Source organism: Triturus cristatus, chromosome 6 (genome assembly GCF_964204655.1).
Source record: "Triturus cristatus chromosome 6, aTriCri1.1, whole genome shotgun sequence".
Lineage (NCBI taxonomy): Eukaryota > Metazoa > Chordata > Amphibia > Caudata > Salamandridae > Triturus > Triturus cristatus.
Genome location: NC_140589.1, coordinates 576711694 through 576734084, shown reverse-complemented (window position 1 = coordinate 576734084; position 22391 = coordinate 576711694). Strand labels below are relative to the sequence as shown.

At 46.9% G+C, this 22391-nt stretch overlaps 1 protein-coding gene across 4 annotated transcripts in view; it reads left to right on the top strand.

The window, feature by feature from the left end:
- IBTK (inhibitor of Bruton tyrosine kinase) overlaps positions 1–22391 on the top strand; it is a 700505-nt gene that overhangs the window by 477479 nt on the left and 200635 nt on the right. For all 4 annotated transcript variants that reach the window (XM_085611015.1, XM_085611017.1, XM_085611016.1 and 1 more), the window contains one exon: positions 8583–8695. In XM_085611015.1, coding sequence (XP_085467141.1) covers positions 8583–8695 — 113 coding nt within the window. The remainder of the gene's footprint in view (positions 1–8582; positions 8696–22391) is intronic.

Here is a 22391-nt window from a genome sequence, read left to right as displayed (position 1 = left end):
TTGGGCCTACCATAGGGGTGTCTGATATGAAGCAAAGGGAAGGTTCAGGGACTGGCAAGTGGGTGCACTTGCCCAGTCAGCATGACAGTACCAGACTGCACACAGGCTCTGCAATGGCAGACCTTAGACACATGTTTATAGGCTGCTTCTGTGGGTGGCACAACCAGTGCTGCAAGGCCACCAGCAGTATTTGGATTACAAGCCCTGGGCACTTCTGGTGCACTTTACTAGGGTCTGACAGGTAAACCAAACCAACCAATCATGGAATCACAAATCATACATTAATTTACAAAAGGGAGCACTTGCACTGTGGCACTGGACAGCAGTGGCACAGTGCCCTGAGCAACTAACACCTGCAAAAAATACATGAGGCACAGCGAAAAATGGAAGGGAGACTCACGCCAATGTGCCAGGTCTAACACGTGTCCCCTCCAGCTGAAATGTGGGGAGAACTACCCTACCTCCTGGGAGCTCTCATCACTAAGGCGGAAAAATCTGGACAGACCATTAGCATTGGCGTGTTCTGTACCGGGACGATGTTCCACCGTGAAATCCATCCCCTGGAGGGGAATGGACCACCTTAACAGCTTTGGATTTTCACCCCTCATCTGCATCAACCATCTGAGGGGCCTGTGGTCTGTCTGAACCCGGAAGTGATTCCCAAACAGGTAGGGTCCCAGCTTCTTCAGTGCCCAGACCACAGTAAAAGCCTCGCGCTCAATAGCACTCCAGCTCTGTTCCCGTGGAAGTAACCTCCTACTGATGAAGGCTACAGGTTGATCTAGGCCCTCCTCATTCATCTGTGATAGAACAGCCCCCACACCATGCTCTGAAGCGTCTGTTTGCACTATGAACTCCTTGGAGAAGTTGGGTGCCAAGAGCACGGGCGCTGTGCACATAGCAGGTTTTAAGGCCTCAAAAGCTTCCTGTCAGGTGTCAGTCCAAATCACTTTCCTTGGCTGCTTCCTGGAAGTCAGTGCTGTCAAGGGTGCAACAATGTTGCCATACCCCTTGACAAACCTCCTGTAGTAACCTGTGAGTCCTAAGATAGCTTTCACCTCTGTCTGGGTTTTGGGCGGCTCCCAAGCCAGGATGGTTTCAATCTTGGGCTGTAGGGGCGCCACCTGGCCGCTCCCTACCTGGTGTCCTAAGGTCACCACGGAACCCTGCCCGATCTGGCACTTACTCGCCTTGATCGTGAGGCCTGCCCTCCACAGCGCCATCAACACTTCCCAGAGGTGGCGCAGGTGTTCTTCCCAACTGGCGCTGAACACTGCGATGTCATCCAGGTAGGCGGCACTGAACGGGTCCAGTCCAGCCAACACCTGGTTGACCAACCTCTGAAAGGTGGCAGGGGCATTCTTCATCCCAAAGGGCATAACCCAGAACTGGTAGTGCCCATCTGGTGTGGAGAATGCTGACCTCTCCTTTGCCCCATCGGTCAAGGCGATCTGCCAGTACCCAGACGTTAAGTCAAACGTGCTGAGGTACCATGCAGCTCCTAGCCTATCTATGAGCTCATCAGCTCTGGGGATGGGGTGTGCATCAGTCCTGGTGACTGCATTGAGCCCTCTGTAGTCCACACAGAACCGGAGTTCGGGTGTGGCACCCGGCGCGGCAGCCTTCGGGACCAAGACAACTGGGCCGGCCCAAGGACTGCTAGAGGACTCAATTACCCCTAGCGCAAGCATCTTTGAGACCTCCTCTTTGATGCAAGCCCTTACCCTGTCAGTCACTCTGTAGGCCTTGTGCCGCACAGGTGTACTGTCCCCAGTGTCCACCTCATGGACGCACCAATCCGTGTCACCAGGAACCAGGGAGAACAGATCAGAAAACTGTCCCAGCAACTGGTGGCAGTCATTCTGTTGCTCAGGGGTCAGGGTCGAAGAGAGGTTGACACCATCCACTGACCCATCTTGCTCTCTGGCTGACAGGAGGTCAGGAAGAGGCTCGGTCTCCTCTTCCATCCCAGCATCTGTTGCCAAGAGCATGCCCACTTGGGACCTCTCCAAGTGGGGCTTCAGGCGGTTGACATGCAGGACCCTCAAGGGGTTCCTGGGAGACCGCAAGTCCACCAAGTAGGTAACCGGACTCTTGCGCTCCACAACCTCGAAGGGGCCGGTCCACTTATCCTGGAGCGCACAGGGCTCCACTGGGGCCATGACCCACACCTTTTGTCCAGGCTGAAGCTCAACCAGAGTGGCATTCTGGTCGTACCACCGCTTCATCTCCTCCTGGCTGGCTTCCAGATTTGCCTCAGTGAGTTGTCTGAAATGCCTAGTCTGGTTCCTGAAGGCCAGCATGTAGCTATATACATCCTGGGGAGGTTTCCTGGGAGATTGCTCCCAGCCTTCTTTGACCAGACTTAGAGGTCCTCTTACGGTATGTCCATAGAGAAGCTCAAAGGGACTAAACCCTAGAGATTTCTGTGGCACCTCACGGTAAGCAAAGAGCAGGCATGTTAAGAGGACGTCCTACTTACGCCTCATAGGTTCCTCAAGACCCATTATCATGCCTTTAAGGGTTTGGTTGAATCTCTCAACCAACCCGTTTCCTTGGGGGTGGTAAGGTGTGGTAAACTTGTAGGTTACACCACACTCTTGCCACAGGGACTTCATATACTGTGATATGAAGTTGGTTCCCCGGTCAGACACTACCTCGTGAGGGAATCCCACTCGGGCGAAAATTCCCATCAGTGCTCGTCCCACCACGGGGGCCGTCACTGTCCTCAGAGGTATGGCTTCCGGGTGGCATGGTCCACCAAGACCAGGATGAACCTGTTGCCCATGGCTGTCTTGGGGTCCAGTGGCCCCACAATGTCAATACCCACCCGTTCAAAGGGGGGCTAACTACAGGGAAGGGCTTGAGAGGAGCCTTGTGCTTCCTCCCACTCTTACCACTTGCCTGGCAAGTCTGACATGTCCTGCAGTGAGTGTCCAAACTCCTGCGCATTTGGGGACAATAAAAATGGGTGACAAGCCTTTCAAAGGTCTTGTCCTGCCCCAAATGTCCTGCCAATGGAACATCATGAGGCAGCCCCAGGCTCTGAAGTGCTGGGGTTCAACCAGCACACTGGCTGACCCAGGCTCAGCCACCTTAGGCTCTGTATACAGGAGGTCATTCTCCCAGTAGATCAAATGTGATCCAGACCGATCACCTGCTGCCTGGTCTGCAGCCTGTTGCCGCAGACCCACAAGAGAAGGGCATTCTTTCTGCTCCTTGCAGAATTCCTCCCTGGAGGGTCCTCCTTCTTGCTTCCAATGGGTCAGCTCAGGCAGGTCCCCCAGTTCGGCTACCTGTTCCCCTGTAGGCTCCATGGCATCCCCCTCGGGGTCTGTTCCCTCCTGGACCGTGGGAACTTCAGGGGCCAGAAACATTAGACGCCCCACAGGAGGTGGAGCCAGCATTGTGGAAGGCAAGTACAGCACTGGAGCACTTTGTTGACAGGATTCCTTCTCTCCATTTACTGTGCAGGGCAGAGACATCAGTCGCTCCCCAGGAGGTGGAGCCAACATTGTGGAAGGCAGGCACAGCCCTATTCAGGTCCCAGGTGCAACTCCTCCCACCCATCTGGATGCAGATCTCTCTATTCACCACTGGGACACCTCACCCTGTCTCCTGGAATTCCCCAGCCCTGTCACTCAAACTCCAGACAAAGGAATACACACAGCCTAGCAGAGGCAGGTTTGAATGGTTCGACAAGAAAATGCCTACTTTCTAAAAGTGGCATTTTCAAACACAGAATGTTAAAACCAACTTTACCAAAATATGTATTTTATCATCCTGAGTTCAGGCATACTAAATTCGAATTTCTACCATGTTCTCTAAGTCAGTTAGGATTATAAAATGAAATAACCAAACTGCCCATTCTGGCATATGGAGAACAGGTAGGCTTGCAATATTGAAAAACGAAAATGGCTGTAATTCACTATTAGAACAGGCCACACGCACCAGGGAATGTCCTACCTTATCCTTAAAATGCACCCTGCCCTTGGGCCTACCATAGGGGTGTCTGATATGAAGAAAAGGGAAGGTTCAGGGACTGGCAAGTGGGTTCACTTGCCCAGTCAGCATGACAGTACCAGACTGCACGCAGGCTCTGCAATGGCAGACCTTAGACACATGTTTACAGGCTGCTTCTGTGGGTGGCACAACCAGTGCTGCAAGCCCACCAGCAGTATTTGGATTACAAGCCCTGGGCACTCCTGGTGCACTGTACTAGGGTCTGACAGGTAAACCAAACCAACCAATCATGGAATCACAAATCATACATTAATTTACAAAAGGGAGCACTTGCACTGTGGCACTGGACAGCAGTGGCACAGTGCCCTGAGCAACTAACACCAGCAAAAAATACATGAGGCACAGCGAAAAATGGAAGGGAGACTCACACCAGTGTGCCAGGTCTAACACTGATGATATCTCTTTTCCATGCACTAATAAAGCAACTAAAAAATTTAGCCTACCATTGACCCCTGTGGAGCAACAATGTTTCCTGTATGACTTCAAAGAGCAACCACTTAAAGCTATTAAATCAATACCTTTACTGGACTTTGCCTGGTCACAAGGCCTAAAATTGATGAAGACAGTGGTATCCTATTCTATTCAGAAGCGGTATCCTATTTGGAGAACAAATACAGGGTCATAGACATATCCTGACCTTTCTTACTGGCCATCTGAAACCAGACTTTGTGTAAGCCAGACATAGTGTCTGCGGTCCGGTGTAGATCCAAGAACCTGATCATGATTTCCTCTGCACACCATGATCAGGCAGGAAGCGGCATAGACAGTTTACCAGTAGATTTGCTTCCACAGAGGCAGCAACTATCAAGGACACTAACACTTTGGAGATTTTAGGCTGTTATAACGCCAGGTGGGGCATGACACCTCACCATTGATTGACCCCTTATCGAAGAATAAGATGGACAGTGCTAGAGTTATAGTCAAAGAGGTTGCAACAACTTCAGCTGGAATGGATGTTTCAAATGTAATGCAGACTTTTGGCAGCTCATGGGAGCAGCCGTATTGAGAACAATATGATCCACATCTTTCCGTCCAAGCGTCTATTCAAAGCTACTGGACATGCCAGTTTATAGAATGATTCTGTTTCGGAAACATGTTGATAAATCCTTACAGAATATTAAAAAGGATACAGATATTTCAAGATCCATGAGGGCTTTCCAGTATTATTACCCATATTGCTCAAATGTTATAGGCACAAATACATCTCAGACTGATAGAGGAGGTTTCAATCATTTTGGAAGTTAAGGCCAGGGTTATACACCCAATAGACCCACAGACAAGGGTATGGTAGAACTTCCAGCTGAAAAAGCAGCGCTTCACAAACGTACTCCTAAGACAACCAAAACCAAGCTTGACTTCTAACAGCTACTCTCTCCCCCCCCCCCCCTCACCCCAGCAAATAGGAGAGAGAACTTCCTGTTTTGCCTCAGGATCAGAATCTATAGCAGCGGATCAATGGGTGGACAGATTGTAAACTCAGGTCATATTTTGGAGTTCCTATAGAAACCACCATTCTGCCTGCCCCATAAAGAACATCATGGTCTTTTGAGGAAGCTGAAACAGGAAATTCTCCTCCTCCTTCTCAAAGGAGCAATAGAGGCAGTCCCAAAAGCTCAAAGAAATCATGGGTTTTATTTGAGATGCTTTCCAGAAGAAAGAAAACAGGACATGATAATACTTCAGAAGTCCTCCTGATGCTTCTGTTAAAGGAGTAGCTGAAGTTCAGGGTGCATATTTCCACATCGGATTTCTTTAGGAGCATAGAAAATGCCTCTGCTTTGCACTGGACGGCCAGCACTTCCAGTTGAAGGCAATACCATCTGGCCTCATCAGCACCTCACATATTTTTTAGAAAAAACAATGGTAGTGAGGACTCAAAACAAGTGTGCACTGTTGTCTAATCAAGAAAATTACATTTTCACTCTTCCACGCTCAACCTTCAGTTGCCCCATCACCACTGGGCCACATACATGAAAAGTCCAATCTTTATAGAAAGGAGCGAGACCAAATCCGGCAATTCTTTCTTATAATAATCTCTGAATAATTCTTATTTCTTGATTTTCACATCCAAACAATAACATGGGAGTCTTGTGTTTCTTTTCTGTCCAGATGTTTATTCAATCAATATATCTCATCACTATTGGTCAACTACATTGACACGAGGTGAGCAGTGGAGAGGAGGTCTTGACGCCAGTTGCTGCCTACTTCAGATGACAGGGTAACCAAGTATACCCTAATTTAGACGACTGACTTTTCAGGACTCTATAAAGGGAAGAAGCAAAGGCTTTTATAGTTGCCTGTATCACTCTTTTCCACAGACTAGGACTAAAACTGAACATTGACAAGTCTTCCTTAGAACCTCATACAAAGTTGCAGTCGTTGGTAGAGATACAGGGCACGCAAATGAAAAAAGCTTTTCCCTTGACGAAAGACTAATAAAACTTCAGTCTATGGTAAAGACCTCCTTTGTCAAACATTTAGTCCAGTTATACTATGCAAGTCTCTGCTGATGTCCTTGTGGATAGGTCTTCTACTCTGTTGCATACTCCAGATGAAGCAAGCACTGGTATGGGGGTGGATCCCTATGAATCTCGGGGCTTCCAGTCCACCGTTCATTGGACAGAGTGGTGCTCACAACAGATGCCTTCATGGAGGACTGGGGGGCTCACATGCAATAACTGTGGGCCAGAGGTGTATGGTCAGGTGCAGAAGAGAAGCTCTACTTCAACTTCCTGGAGCACTGTGCCATAAGACTAAATATCCAAGCTTTCCTTCTAAGGCTAACAGGTCAAGCAATCCTCTTTAGAAGAGAAAGCACAACATCAAAGTTTTACATCGCCAAGCAAGGAGGAACGAGGTCCTGGCCTCTGTCGGAAGAGGTACAGTTATTTTGGGACTGGTTCATTTCCCTTCATATCACGCACCAGTCATTGAGCCTGACAGCATGGTACCAGAGGACTTAGAGTATGGTCATTTGGATCTCTCAGCAGAGTGTAGCGACATCCCTTTTCAAGCCTGTGTGTCAGCTGCCACAAGAGCCTACAATGCAAAATGGAACAGTTTTTGTGTCTTGGGCAAGGCTAAGCTGTACTATTGTGTGACTAGAACGCCCCACCAAATAATTTCACATTTGCTGAACCTAGCCAGAATTGGTCTAAAATATTAATATAAGTCCATCTGACAGCAGGCTCATGATTTCGGAGACCGGAAGACAACTCAATCACTCTTCTCTCAAAGGACCATAAAGAATTTTATGAAAGGACTCTTCAGTGGATTTTCCCCTGTACGGCATCCACAAGTTTGTTGGAACTTAACCTGTCCTGAGCCAGCACATATTGCCTTTGTTTGAGTCGATCAACAGAGCGCATCAAAAATTAATTTCCTGGAAAACAACACTTGTCTTAAAGCTTACATTGGCATGCAGAATGGGGGATATTAAAGCATTTATGGTGAAAGAGCCCTTTCTCCGCTTTACAAAGGACAAAGTCATCCTTAATTCATACTTAAATTCCCTACAGACTTGCACCTGAATGAGCCTGTCATCTTGAGCTTCTTTCCAAATACTGCAGCGTCAGCAGAAAACTCATTGCACTTGCTTGATGTGCACAGGTGCATCACGTTTTACTTGAACAAGACAAAAAACAATTCACTCTTCTGACCAACTGTCCCCTGTCCACATAGTGAATAGTAAGTTGGCTGTCAGCCTGCATTGCCTTCTACCACAACAAGAAGTGTGCACTCCTGAGACAAATGAGGGAGCTTTCCACCAGGAGCGTGGCGACAACTGCAGCACTCTGCGTTGGTGTGCCACTGCAAGCCATCTTCCGTGCAGTGATCTGGAGAAGTAGACACGTATTCACAAAACACTATTACCTTGATGTGAATGCAATATTTTACTCAGCAGTAGGACAGGCAGTCCTCAGTAACCTCTTTCCATAAAGAAGAGCTTGCTTTGTGCTCCATTATATTTATTATAATTGTTATGTACTGCTTGATATTCTGATTGAAGCACGTGAATATATAAAAGCTATAATGCTGTAAAATAAATTTACCTGTAACTCAAGTTCCCCAGCATTGGTATCTTTCATATATTAACATGCGATCCTCCCTCCGCTCTGGCCAGAGGCTTATTTATTATTTACCCTTCTCACACTTTATGCTATGAATTCTTAGCCATGGTGGTTTCTAGGGTAAGCAGTTGAGCTAGCACTTCCACCTCACTGGCTGAAGTTTTGTTTTTTTCAAATAAAGTGTATTTGCTACTACATTCTTTACTGCTATTTAAAGATTACAGAGGATTCCCAGCCTAATGACGTGGAATAATTGAAGCATGTGAATATATGACAATACCACCAGTGGAGAGCGTGAGTTGCAAGTAAGTAACTAATTTATTTTCTAACAAACCGCAAACCATAAAGGCAAGAGGCAGTGAAGAAAGGGATCATGAGTTAGCAGACCCATATTCTGAATGTCCAAGTCTAATTGCCATACATTCCCTACTAAGCTGTTACAAACAATATTCTTATAACAGATAGCTATTTACTTATGGTGTTTTTCAGGGAATTGCTACTCAGGAAAGCAAAATCAAAAGTAAAAAGGAAGCCAAGAAGACGATTAGACAGCTCTGGCGGATATAATGTTTCAGACATAATACAGAGTCCATCATGCAGAGGTTTGTGATAAAACAGGAATTGTATATGCATGTATGATAAAACTTGAAATGCATTGTATTACTTTAATGCTATAAATAGAACGAGCTGAAGGAAGCATGTTAACTTTGGAATTTCCTAACTGTTTTATGACAATGCTACTATGAAACATATCAGTTAGCATGAACTCACTTGTAACTTTTTTTTAGGGAATTTCTTTTGTTTTAGAACATTTTTGTTAAACAGGTTTTTGAAATACAAGTTTTCTCTTTTTAATATGGTTTCTCTATGTTGTTAAATTTTTCAAGTCTTAATGTTTGTTTTTCTTTCACTCAACTTTATGCAATTAATTATGTATTGAATTGTGCATAGTTTGAGGATTACTTTCCCCAGTTATCCCGGAGTTGGATTCTAGCAGATTCCTGGGTTTAATGGGCAGAGTAGTGTGCTGTTGATCCTCACTTAGTGGAGGTTTTGGTTGTGCAGGAGTTAAGTGGTTTGGATTATGTGGTTTGAGAAGGAGTGCAGTGCTTCCAACATCGCAGAATATGTCTGGTTTGCTTCATCGTATTGCAATTATTTTACAAGTAGAAGATATGATCTGGGACGTATTCTAGGTTAGTTCATAACCTTGTTTTGAAATGAAGGACATCTTGATGTTTTAAGTGTCATGTATCTAAATACACACTTTATTTCTTCATGTGTTTCTCAGAGTCAAAATCTGTATTTTGCAACCAACTTTAATCAAAAGACTGAGACTGCACAATGCAACGTAAATCGTGTCATGACTGCACATTTTGGAGAATACTAGTTTGATAGTATTTACCATGGTGGCACTGGAAATGACAGTCGAGAACTTTTTTGAAGATCTGACTTCCAGGTTACTGATATTGGTGATGCTGTGTTTTTGTAAAGTGCTGTCAGCCAAACAGTATAATCATCTCCACTACCACCTCTAGACGGAACTCTACAGCTCGTTAGAAGATACCTTGCTCCTATAATTTATGTGGTTTAATGTTCTTACATATCTGATAGAGACTTCTAGCCATAGATTCCTTACCCAAGAATATTCCCCAGGCCTCAGATTCGATCCAGAAACTTTGATGAGCAGTACCCCTGCACCGCCGGTAGGTGGCTTCGATCGCCTCCGTTTGGCGGCGTCAGTGCTGGAAATGGTGTGAGCAATGCCTATATAGGCACCACCCCAGTGCGCTGACGTCAGTTCTTGTCTTTCCACGCCAGTCAGGTTGGATTTGGAGAGAGCTACCCCAAGTCAATTTTTGACTGACCGTTTTTGGCCTTTTGTCGAATATTCTTTTGAGACTCTGTCTCCTGGCATGAAGATGTCCACCAGAAAGGCAGGTTTCAAACCATGTGGTGCCTGTCACTGTCATGAGTTGGTGACCGACCTGTTCTTGGTTTGCCTTTGGTGGCTGGTGCACAATCACAATGCCAAGACATGCGAAAATTGCTGTGCTGTATATCCAAAGGCTCTGAGGTACTGGTAATCCATGCTCCTCACAAACCGACTCTGCAACGTTCCAGATCTCAGCCGCGAGGAAGGTCCCAAGATCATTTGCAGAGCCACTCTCGGCAGTCGTCCCCCCACTTGAAGTCACCGGGAAAATCCAGTAAGTTCCTTAAGAAGTAGCCGAAGAGGTCTTCGACTTCGCCACACAAGTGTTCGGATGAGACCTGGGGCTGTTGGCATTGAAGGCCTAGCTCTGTGGTGGAGGTTGCCCCATCTCTGTACCTCCCTGAGTTTCTGGGAGCTAGAGGAACCCCAGACCAGCTAAAAGAATTCTATGAGGCTATGCACCTCAGCTTTGAATTGCCGACCCCTCTGTAGCGTCCTTGGGCCCCACGGGATCGGGAGGGTCCTCTTCTGGATTTCTGCTGGCAGGCCTGCTCTCATCGCTGGTTGGGCCACCTAGATCCAGTGATGGATCTAGAGCCTCCCATCGTCATCCTGACTATGAGACGGAGACGAATGAGCCTCGTCCGACACTGCTTCCGTAGACCTCCCATGATAGAGCCAGTGGTTTATTCTTATGGCAGGCCTGGTTGGGTGATCAATTTGAGGGGCCTAAGGACTCTTATGGTACCAGCCTTTAGAAGATCTTGATGTCAACTGTTATGAGGTTCTGGGAAATGCCAGTGGACTCAACACTTCACCTGGCACTTGCTTGGTCTCTCCCCTTAGTGTGGCAACGGAGAAGGGTGCCTCATTCACTATGGTGGGCAAGGGGCTGCTTTGGTCTTAGACCTTTAATTGCCTTTAATGGCAGACATGACGAATATCTTGACGAGGTCCTTCACCATGGACCCCATCGGAACTACTTTTCTCTTTCAATGAAGCCCTCACTGACGTCCTAATTGGGGTCTGGTCAAAGCCCGTGCACAGTACCATTGCCCGCTGCTTTCGCCCCATCCCAGGGGACCCCAGTTTCGTCACCCAGCACCCCACCCTGGACAGCTTGGTGGTCCACACTAATACCTCCAAAGTCAACCCCTGCACGTTTCTTACCACCCCAACGGATCGGGAATACCGGAGGCTGGATACCTTTGGAAGCAGGATGTTCTCTGCAGCCAGCCTAGCACTGCAGTCGGTGAACACCACGTTCTTCTTGGGCTAATACTACCGTACAGTCTGGGACTCTGTTACGCAAGTGCTGATATGGTCTCGGTGGAGGCTCTAGCCATACTCTTTCAAGCAATTGCCGATGGGAGAGATGCTGCTATGTTCACCATACGATGTGGGCTAGACATGACTTACTTGTTGTTTAGAGCTATCTTATCGTCCGTGGCCCTAAGGTGCCACACCTGGTTGAGAACCACTAGCTTTTCAGGGGATATCCATGCCTAGCTCATGGACATGTACTTTGATGGCTCCCGTTTGTTCGGAGACAAGGCGGACTCATCGCTGTAGCGATTTAAGGATTGCACGGCTACGGCCAGGTCCTTGGGCCTTTCCATGGCCCCTTGCCAACCCCAGTCTGCCCTTCGTCTCTTTCCTGGCCATGGATGGGGTCTTCAACCAACATCTTTACCCTCCTGGCCATCATGACCTACAGGCGTCCCAATCTTTTTGTGGCCAGAGGTCGGGCCATTCTTCTCTCCTACCCCCCCGCCAACCCATCCACCCCTTTCCCGGTAACCGCAGCCTACAGACCACTTCAGTTTGCCCTCCAGCCCTCGCGAGCATCTAGTGGGGGGCAGGATCTGCCATCATCTGCACCACTAGAGGTCTATAACATCTTACCTTTGGGTTTTGCAGATAGTCCAAAGGGGTTATTCCCTCCCCTTTGCGTCCATTCCTCCACTCACATATGACAGGCTGACGAAGGGCCACCTCTACTTACACAGTGTTAGATCTCTAGGCCAAGGGAGCCATAGAGATGGTGCCAGCACCAGAAGTATGTTGTGGTTGCTACTCCTGCTACTTTCTGGTGCCAAAGAAGGACAAAGGCCTCTGTCCTATATTAGACCTGCACCTTCTCAATCTCTTCCTCCTGAAGGAGAGATTCAGAATGCTCTCGCTTGCCTAAGTTCTGTCTGCCCTGGACTCAGGAAACTGAATGGTAGCGTTGGACTTGCAGGACGCATATTTTCACATCTCTTTTCTGCCTGCCCACAGACGTTACCTGCTGTTCATGGTGAGCCAAGAGCACTTTGTTTGCTCTGCTCTCCTTTGGCCTTACCAGCACCCCTTTGGTGTTCACCAAGATGATGCCATTGGTTGGAGCACATCTGCGGAGATCAGCTGTGCCAGTCTTTCCTTATCTCGACAATTGCTTGTTGGAGGTGAGCTCGCCCCCAGGCAGTCGTCTCCCACCTCCAGACAACGGTGGACCTCCTGCAATCACTGGGGTTCACTATAAACGTGCTCAAGTCACACCTGACTACTTCTCAGACATTCCCTTTCACAGGAAGTGTTTGGGACACAGTGCAGTTTCTAGCCTATCTTCCCTAGTGGCAAGTCCAGGATATTCAGGCTATGATACTGATGTTTCAGTCTCTATCCTGGATTTTGGCGTGATGGACTCTGAGGCTGCTGGGCCTCTTGCCTCCTGCATCCTGCTTGTGGCGCATGTCCACTGGCATATGCAGGCTCTGCAGTGGGACCTAAAGTTCCAGTGGGCGCAGCATCAGGGTAATCTCCAACATGGCCCAGATCTCAAAGAGAACTGCAAAAGACCTACAGTGGTGACTGACAAACCTCGATTGGTTCAGCGACAGATTCCTTTCCCTTCTCCAACCGGAGTGGACTGTATAGACATATATGTCACTCTTGGGCTAGGGTGGCTACCTGGCTGAGGTGGAGATCAGAGGACTCTGCTCTCTTGTGCTATCTGGGCTCCACATCAACCTGTTGGAGCTCTGGGCAATCCGTTTGGCATTGAAAGCCTTTCTCCTTCAGTCATGGGAAGACTGGTACAGGTGTTCAGGAACTACACCACCATGTGGTACTGCAACAAACAGGGCAGTTTGGTTCATGGGCCCTTTGTCAAGAGACAGTGCGTCTCTGGACATTGTTGGAACACCAGGGCATATCCCTAATGGTTCAACACCTGGCAGATTCTCTGAACAACAGAGTAGAGGAACTAGGCTGTCAATGCCTAGCTGATCACGAATGGTGTCTCCGTCCAGAGGTGGCATGAGGCCTAATTCAAGAGTGGGAAGAGGCTTGATTACATCTGTTCGCTACCGCCAAGACAGCTCTTGCTTTGAGTCACTTTTCATTTCAAGTGGAGCTTCGACCTCCTGTATACCTTTTAGCCAATACCAGTCCTGCCCACAGTTCTCAAGAAGATCAGAAATCACCAGGCCCAAGTCATTCTTGTGACTCCGGATTGGGCACGAAGACCTTCTGAAGCCAGCAATGTTACTTTGGCAGGCAGGCTTCTCTCCACCAAGAAGGTGTACATGCCTGCATTTGGAGCAAGTTCATGTACAGATAAAAATGTAGATCCTCTGTCTTTGGGAACTTATCTGGTAGAGACCCTTTCTAGCCGCAGATTCCTTATGGACCCTCCCATCCTCCCCTCTTTACGAACGAATTAGAGTAAAGGGTTAATCTTTATAATGGCCCTAGCTTCGCACACCAGTGGTCAGTGCTCCCTGTGGCTCCGCAATTCTGGTGTTGAAAATCGCGAAAAGAAACTGACATCAGCAAGTTGGGTTGGAACCTAGATAGGCACCGCGCACATCATTTACAGCGCTGACAGTGCCGCACGGATCCGAGTTACTCCCCCCTACCGCCACACAGTGGTACTGCTTGTCAATTGTTTCTGGATTCAGTCTCACGTCTGGGGAATAATGTAAGGTAAGTAATTTGTGGCTAGATAGAGCTTCTATCAGATAAGGCGTTATTATAGAAAAGGAAATGGTAAAAAGAAGAGATTTAAACATTAAAAACCAAAATTTATGGACTGTCATCTTGAAGGTCACTTATGACGAAACACCATTTATCTCTGTGGTCCACCACAGTATATTTATCTGCCACAGCAATCACATGAAAGAAAACAAGATTATCTAGTAGTCTTATTGTCATGATCAGAACTTCTCTTATCAACTTTGGTGTGCAGGGATGGTTTCCGACTTCGGTTCTTGAAAGTTCTGGTCTGTCCGATGTAAGGGCGACCCTTTCCGGTAGGCACAGTGCTGCTGACAATTAAATGCCAGAGCAGACTGTGCTTTCCAGAAGGAGTTCCAAAGAGGAAAAACCCAGAATGGAAAAAAACCCTCTTAATGCAGAAAGAAACACCAGGAATGAAAAGGATGTGAAAGAAGAGGATACCAGCAAAGATAATGGACCCGAAGACAGGAACTACAGGCAAGAGCAGAAGGCTTCAAGGAATCCAGATAGTAACAGGAAGTGCCAACAGGAAGCGAAAATACACCAGCCAGAAGTAAAATGCAGCAACAGTAGCGAGGACATACCAGCAGAAGCAAGGAATGCTGCAACACAAGGAAACGAAAGATTCAGCCCCTTATATACCCACAGACAGGAAGTGATGTAACAGGAAGTAAGAAGTCGCCATCTTGGATCCGGGAAAAGAAGTGAAAAGGATAGGAAAGTTCACCACCTTAGAATGGTTCAACAAAAATATCTCCCAAAGCCTTCTGGGAACAAGACTGTAGAATCATAGGAAAAAGAAAGGCAAGAAAATGCACCTTTGCAGAAGAATGGACTTCAGCAAGTTTGTAATATTGCTCCCCAAGCATAAGGTAGAAGTATCAGGCCGCCACAAAATGTTTGTATTTTTAGACTGCAGTTCCAAGACTGAAGCTGCGGCATTCCTGAAATGCCAAAACCGCTACAACGGGCTGCCGCTTGAAGCCACAGCGTGCCCGACACAGAAAATAAGTAGTCACCGCTGAATGCACCACGATGCCAAAACAGCAACAGAGGTCCACCACGTAGAACCGCAGCATGCCTGTGAGGAATAAGGTGGTGTTGCAGGCTGCACCGTCTCCCACAGAAGTAAAGAAGGCAGCGTCGCGGGCTGAAACCTTGGCCCGTGGCGCAACAAATACCAAATACAAAGTTTCTGCCTCTAACAGTTGCTCTACTAACATTTTTTGTAAAGTAGATTCACCCAACCTTAAAACTTATACAGTCTGATTCTCATCCTGCACATGCAATGTTTTAATGACTAAAGTGCTTCAAGACAGACAGTATGGTATTGTCTGTGACCTGGAGTTACCTGCAGATGTATTTTGCGAAGAATGTTGTCAAATGCTTTATAATACGTTTTCTCAAGATTGTACTAGCAATTAGGTTTTCCACGTATAAAGCCCTCACCATATTGTCAACAGATTACGCCTTCTACATGCTTTATGGTTTGTGCTATCCAAACGTAAAGAAAATTCCACACCTGTGACAATTATCACTACTTGCATGGATATACAGTTGTTCTGCTGATTAGATATCAGAGATTGATTCTGTAATATTACCTTAATCTGATAGAGACGTCTAGCTGCTGATTCCTTACCTTAGAATTATCCCCATGTGCCAGACTGGATTCGGAAACTTTTCTACAACAGTACCTCTGTGCGTTAGTAGAGGATGTTGAGCGACTTAGTAACGACTTCGTCCACCTGATGTGATGCCATTGGAGTCTACATATGCCCTCCGACGACGTGCTGACATCAGTTTCTTCCTTTCCGTGCTTCCACATGGATCTAGAGTGCAATAACTTTTTAGGTCTCTCTCGATGTTTGTCGATGACACAGTGTGCTATTTTCTGGATATCTTCGAGGTCCAGGGGTCTACAATGTCATTGTTCACGGTCATCTTCTTCCTCAGAGGACCGATTGAGGGCAGCTCCAGAAGTTCTTCGTCATTGTTGTCGTTTGTTAAGTCACGCCGTAGGCAGTCGGCGCTGCTGCCGTCCTAAACTTTACCGCATAAGCGCAGTGTCCCTGACTCGCCTCCTAGCCCTCCAATAACGAAGTTGGAACGGGTGTCTGTTCCTAATCTTCTGTTTTTTCTCGATGCCCAGTGGACTGTGTCTCAGAAGAGGGACTACTGTCTCTCACTTCATGCCATTTTTGGCTCTCAACCTCCCTCTGGCATGCCTCTCGGCCCGATGAGGTCGGTGAGGCCTCGACTGACCCACAACCTCCCTCGTGTCAGCGGGGCCCTCCAAATCCGTGATCGACTCCCTTTTGGCTCTTGGACTCGTGGAGAGCTCTTCGAGGCTCCCACCTGTGACGCCCATATTGGATCGGTCGGCGGCGACGACAACAGCGATCTCATCTACTTTGGCTCTTCTTCCTGACGCCGGTCGACGTCGGTAATGGTGCTCGTGGACCAGTCCCCTTCTGGCAACCTTCTGGCAACCTTCCTCCTCTTTCGGGGTAGCCCCTTGCTTTTTTCTTCATAGCACAAAGGTATTTTAGTGATGTGGCTGCTCACATAGATGAGCCTCCTCCGGAGATTCATTGGATTTATCACCTCTGTGAAGCTAGTAGTCTTGAATCTTCCCCATCCTCGGGCCTGTCTTCTCCTCCTCGCCTTGCTTCTGAGGCTAACTCCTCTTTTGCTCAGCTTTTGTGAAGAGTTGATGTAGTTCTGGGCTTGCAGCTTCCTTCTGTGGAAGTGATCATTGATTCCCCTACTTGGGGTGCTTCAGCAGAGCCAGCTGAGAACTGAGCCTGGGCTTCCCTTCAGTGAAACCCTCTTTGATATTCTGTTGGGCACTTGGGTTAAGCCTGTTTCAAGGGCCTCTGTGGACTGGTCTATTGCTCATAGGCACCATCCTGACCCTGGAGACCCGCTCTGCCTTTCCGTCAGCCTTCTCCGTGAAGCTTTGTGGTTCATGCTGCTTCAGGCTTCTCCGTAATCGGCGCTGTGCCTGACAACCCTCCAGACAGGGAGTCTTAAGGGCTGGATGCTTTGGGCCGATATATCTTTTCTGCTACCAGCTCCGCTTTGCTGTCCCTTGTGTTTGGGGCTGTTTTTCTCATGGATTGTGGAATTTGTTCTCGCACCTTCTCCCCTCCGTCCCCGATTACTCTTGGGACACTCTTGCCCAGGTGATCCACGATGACTGTCAGACGGCTACATTGATGAATCATGGTGATGGATTCTGTCGGGCGGGCCATGACTCTTTCGGTAGCTCTTTGCCGGCGTGCCTGTCTATGTACCTCCAGCTTCTCTGAGACTGTTCAGTCCACCTTGATGAACATGTTTTTCGATGGTCAATATCTGTTTGGCTGTCAAGGTGACAACGGTTAATGCTGTTTTCGGGATAGTCCGTGTGGAGTTAAATCTTAATCCCGGATTGCTACACTGTCCTTTTTTCCCCTCAGTACTCAGTCTGGCTGGAGATGGTCTCCTTCATTTAGTTATGTATGAGCCATTGTAGGGTGGTGCCAGTTGCATTCCTCTTTTCACTCATCCCCAGCATGCCGTCAGGTGTGGTGCCCTGCCCCGGCAAGTATTTTCTTGTCTTGCATTCTTACCCTGTCGATGACCAGTTGTGGTCCCTGGTTGTTTCCTGGGATGCGTCTAAGGTTCTGACCCTCATTGGTGTCTACGGCGGTAGCGGCACAGTGTTCTTTGCTTTCTACCCAAGCCTTCTGATTGGGGTGTTTTCATGGTATTGTGCAGCTGCACTGTTGCCTTGTTCCCTGTCTGACAGGGTACTTCATCTGTATGTCTTACAGGTATTCCTCAATATGTTTCTGACGCCATAGTAACCCTTTTAGTGGACTCCACATGCCGTGCTTGGTACACACGTTCAAGTCAGAAGATGGTGCACGGGGTTCTTCTTGCAACTCCCCCCTGTATTTTGAGTGTTCTCTGCACTGGCCAAGGAGTTCTTGCCTTCCACTCTGTCTGTTGCCCTTCTTCCTAGCAGATGCAAGGAAAGGGGCATGGTTCTTGGCCTATGGTTCTTTGTCTGGTTCTTCTCAGATTTGTGTCCCTTCTTTCCCTCTTCAGGTGTTGGCACTTCTTGTGATAGTTCTCACTATACACAGGCGAGACCAGTTTCTTATGGCCATCCCTTGTCCATATACTTGGCATGGACCTACCTCTTCTATATTCTGCATGGCCTGTTTTTTCTCCGCTTCTGCATTCAGCTCATCTGCGGGTGCTTTCACTTTTTGATTGGAGCTGTTACCATGATACCTCCAATACCAACCCCAACGTTTTGTTATTGGCCTGTCTGTTCTATGAGTATACCTTCTACCCTTTTGGGGTGTATGGCTAATTTTCATCGTCCATTCTTCTTGGACATGGGTCCTTACAAGTCCACTCTGGGTTGGATTGTGAGGAGGTTTGTGATCCCTTAGGATTCTTTTCTGGGAATTTCCTCCTCTTCTTGCGAGCGCAATTGCATTTCTAACCCATTTGAGGGTTTGTCTCCCTTGTACTAAAAAGCATACCGAATACAATCTTGGGTGACTTTAGGATCCTCATTTGCGTTGTTCCCTGGCTTGTTGGCCAGGCATGAGTTGTCCCAAGCACACGAGGGCTTTCGTTTGCTTCTGACCTTCATGCTTCTTAGGCTGTGGGCACTGCCTCTCTATCTGTTACTTCAGTTCTTTACACTGGCCTTTTGGTTGGACCCTCATGTCTGGCGTTGGTCTTCCAATACTAATATATTTTATGATGTAGAATGGTTGTCTGACTAGGTCTCCCATGTGTTGGACTTGTTCAACTCAACAATTTTTCCAGTCCTCCATTGTGGTCTTATTTCTCTAGTCTAACAGGGTTGTTCCTTCCCTGCACTTTTCTTTTCAATTGTCTCTCGACTGCCTAATTGCACCTGTTCAGTCAGTAGTGCTGTTACTGTCTGCTCCCTTGGGTTTATGGGATATGTGACTTCCACCGCACCCTCTCCCTTTAGACTGGGCTGTGTGGCTGGTTTCCAGCTCGCCATTCTACCTCCTTCGACCCATGGCCGCTGTTGTGGTCATTTGTAAGTAGCCTTCTTGGGTACATATTATTGTACACTGTGATTTCTGTATCTGTATAGATATATATATGTATGTGTATGTGTATATATATATATATATATATATATATATGTATCACTGAAAAAAACATAGGTTTCAGGGACATTATAGTTAGTTGGACATTTCACTCATACAAAACCAGAGAAATTCGGCCATATAGTTTATTTAACTATAACTCGTGCCCATTCAATACACTTCTGATGATGTCGCATATTACATCATTCATGACATGGCCAGTGACATCTCAGATGACATCATCCAGGTTCTGTGTTTCTGTAAAGTTTAAATATGTTTTATATATATTTATGCCAAGGTGTATTGAAGAATGAGTGGGTGTATAAGTGTATGAATGGATGATTTAGTAGGTGTGTGGCTGACTGTATAAGTGAGTGATTAAATGTATCTTACTGAATGCATGGGTTAGTGACTTAACTGTGTGAATGTCTGTATCAGTCTGTCAGTTGGTGTGTATGCAGCTGCATGGTTTGGTGAGTAGCTACATGAGTGTCTATATGTGTTATTGATTGTCTGAGTATCTGTATGGGTACCTGAGTGTCTCGGTGGGTGGGTGGTGTGTGACTGCATAGATGTGCGAGTAGGTGATTCACTGGGTGATTGGGTTCAAGAGTGCATCTGTGAAGGGCTGTATGGGTGGGTGAGTGTGTGTATGGGTGTGTTGGTGAGTAAATGGATATCTCAGTGGTACATGTATGAGTAACTATATACGTGAAAGGCAGTATATCTGAGTGTAGGAGTATATAAATGACTATATGTGAGAGAGAGTGATTGTGAGAGTGGCTGTATGGATGAGTGTGTACTTGTGTCAGTAATTGTAGAAGGGAGTAAGTACGTGTTAGTATCTGTATGAATAAGTGAAGTGCTGTGTGTATAACTGCATAATTGAGTAAATGGGAGTGTGATTGATTCTTTGCATGACTGACTAGGTGTGTGAGTAACTCTATGGGTGAGTGGTGGTGTTTGAGTGTCTGTATAGGTATATGAGTGCATATGATAGTGCTGTATTGATGAGTGACTGAATGTATGAGTAACTGTATGGGTGAATGAGTGGACGTGTGTGTAGACCTAGGAATCTGTGAGTGGGGGGTGTAGTAACTGGTATTGGTGTGTCTATGGTTTCAAAAATGGTAGTCTGCATTTTAGAGTAGGTGTATCAAAGGTTATATTAGGGTGTGAGGAGGTGCTTCAGATTATCGCATGGATGAGGTCATCAGTGATTTCATTTGAGATGTCATCAGTGATGTCACTGACCATGTCATGAATGATGTAATATGTGACCTCATCAGCAGTGCATTGCGGGGGCGTGAGTTATAGTTAGCTCAACTAACTATAAGGAACGACATTCTCTGGTTTTGTATGAGTGAAATGTCCAACTACCTATAACGTCCCTGAAACCTATGTTTTTTTTCAGTGAATTTCTATGGTTTCGTAAAGGCTAATTTCTAAATGTAACGTCCCTGAAACCAATGTTTTTTTCAATGAATTTCAAAGGTTTTTTAAATGATCATTTAAAAATATAACATCCCTGAAACCTATGGTTTTTTCAGTGAATTTCTAAGGTTTTTCAAATGCTAATTTCTAACTGCCTACAAAGGTAGGACATGTGAAGAAAGAGGATGAAAGGCACAGAAATAAGCAAGAGAAATGCAGAAAGAGGCAACAGAAGTCAAGAAAGACGAAGAAAAGTGCAGAAAGAAGTAAGAGATATGCAGAAAGAACCAACAGAGGAGCAGAAAAATGCCTTGTTTCAAAGTCATCCTGTGCCCCCAACATTTTACTGACTGGTACTGGTGGTAAATGACTCTGACTAACCAGCCCCGGAGCCAGTGCTGTGCTGAAAGACACTTAGAATACAGTGAAAACATCTACATACACTAGGGTACACTATGGTTTTGGGGTATCCCTGTGATTGGCATGACCTCCCCTTTAAGGCCCAAACACATAATAGGGCAGGGGGATTAAAAGTACCTCTGACTCAGAGGTGCAGAAAGAGGGAAGAGAGGTGCATAAACAGGCAGGAAAGGTGCAGAAACAGGGAACAGGGGTGCAAAAAGAGGCAAGTGAGGTGCAGAAAAAGGTAGGAGGGGTGCAAAAATAGGCAAGAGTGTTACAGAAAGAGGCAGGAGGGGTGCTGGAAGAAGGAAGAGAAGTACAGAAAGAGGCAAGAGAATTGCTGAAAGAAGCAACAGAGGTGTAGAAAGAAGCAAGAGAAGTGTGGAAAGAGGCAGGTGAGGTGCAGCAAAAAGCAAGAGCAGTGCAGAAAGAACCAACAGAGGTGCTGAAACAGGCGTGAAGAGTGCAGAAAGAGCAAGAGAATTGCAGAAAGAGGCAAGTGAGGTGCAGAAAGAAGTAAGGGCAGTGCAGAAAGTACCAACAGAGGTGCAAAAAGAGGCAAGGGGTGCAGAAAAAGGTAGAGGGGTGCACAGAGGCAAGAGAAAGAGGCAGGAGGGGTGCTGAAAGAAAGAAGTGCAGCAAGCAATTGAATCACTGAAAGAGGCAACAGGTGCTGAAAGAGGCACGTGAGGTGCAGAAAGAGGCAAGAGATCGGCAGAAAAAACAACAGGGGTGTTGAAAGAAGCAAGTGAGGTGCAGAAACAGGCAGGAATACTGCAGAAACAGGGAACAGAGTTGCAGAAAGAGGCAAAAGAGGTGCATAAAGAGAAAAGAGGGGTGCAGAAAGGTGCAAGAGACCTGCAGAAAAAGCCACAGGTGCTGAAAGACGCATGTGAGGTGAAGAAAGAGTAAAGAGATCTGCAGAAAAAGGCAACAGAGTTGCTGAAAGAGACAAGTGAGGTGCAGAAAGAAGCAAGAGAGGTGCAGAGGCAATAGAAGTGCAGAAAGAAGCAACAGAGGTGCAGAAAGAGGCAAGAGGGGTGCAGAAAGAAGCAAAAGAGGTGGTCAAAGAGGCATGAAGTGTGCACAAAGAGGCAAGAGAAGTGCAGAAAGAAGCCACAGAGGTACAGAAAGAACCAACAGAGGTGCAAAAGGAGGCAAGAGGGATGCAGAAAGAGGCAAGAGCAGTGCAGAAAGAACCAAGAGAAGTGCAGAAAGGAGCAAGAGAGGTGCAAAAGGAGGCACGAGTGCTGCAGAAAGAGGGAAAAGAGGTGTAGAAAGAGGCAATAGAGTTGCACAAATAGGGAAGAGGGGTGCAGGAAGAGGCAGGAGGGGTGCAAAAAGAAGCAACAGAGGTGCCGGAACTGACAAGAGAGGTGCAGAAAGAAGCAAGTG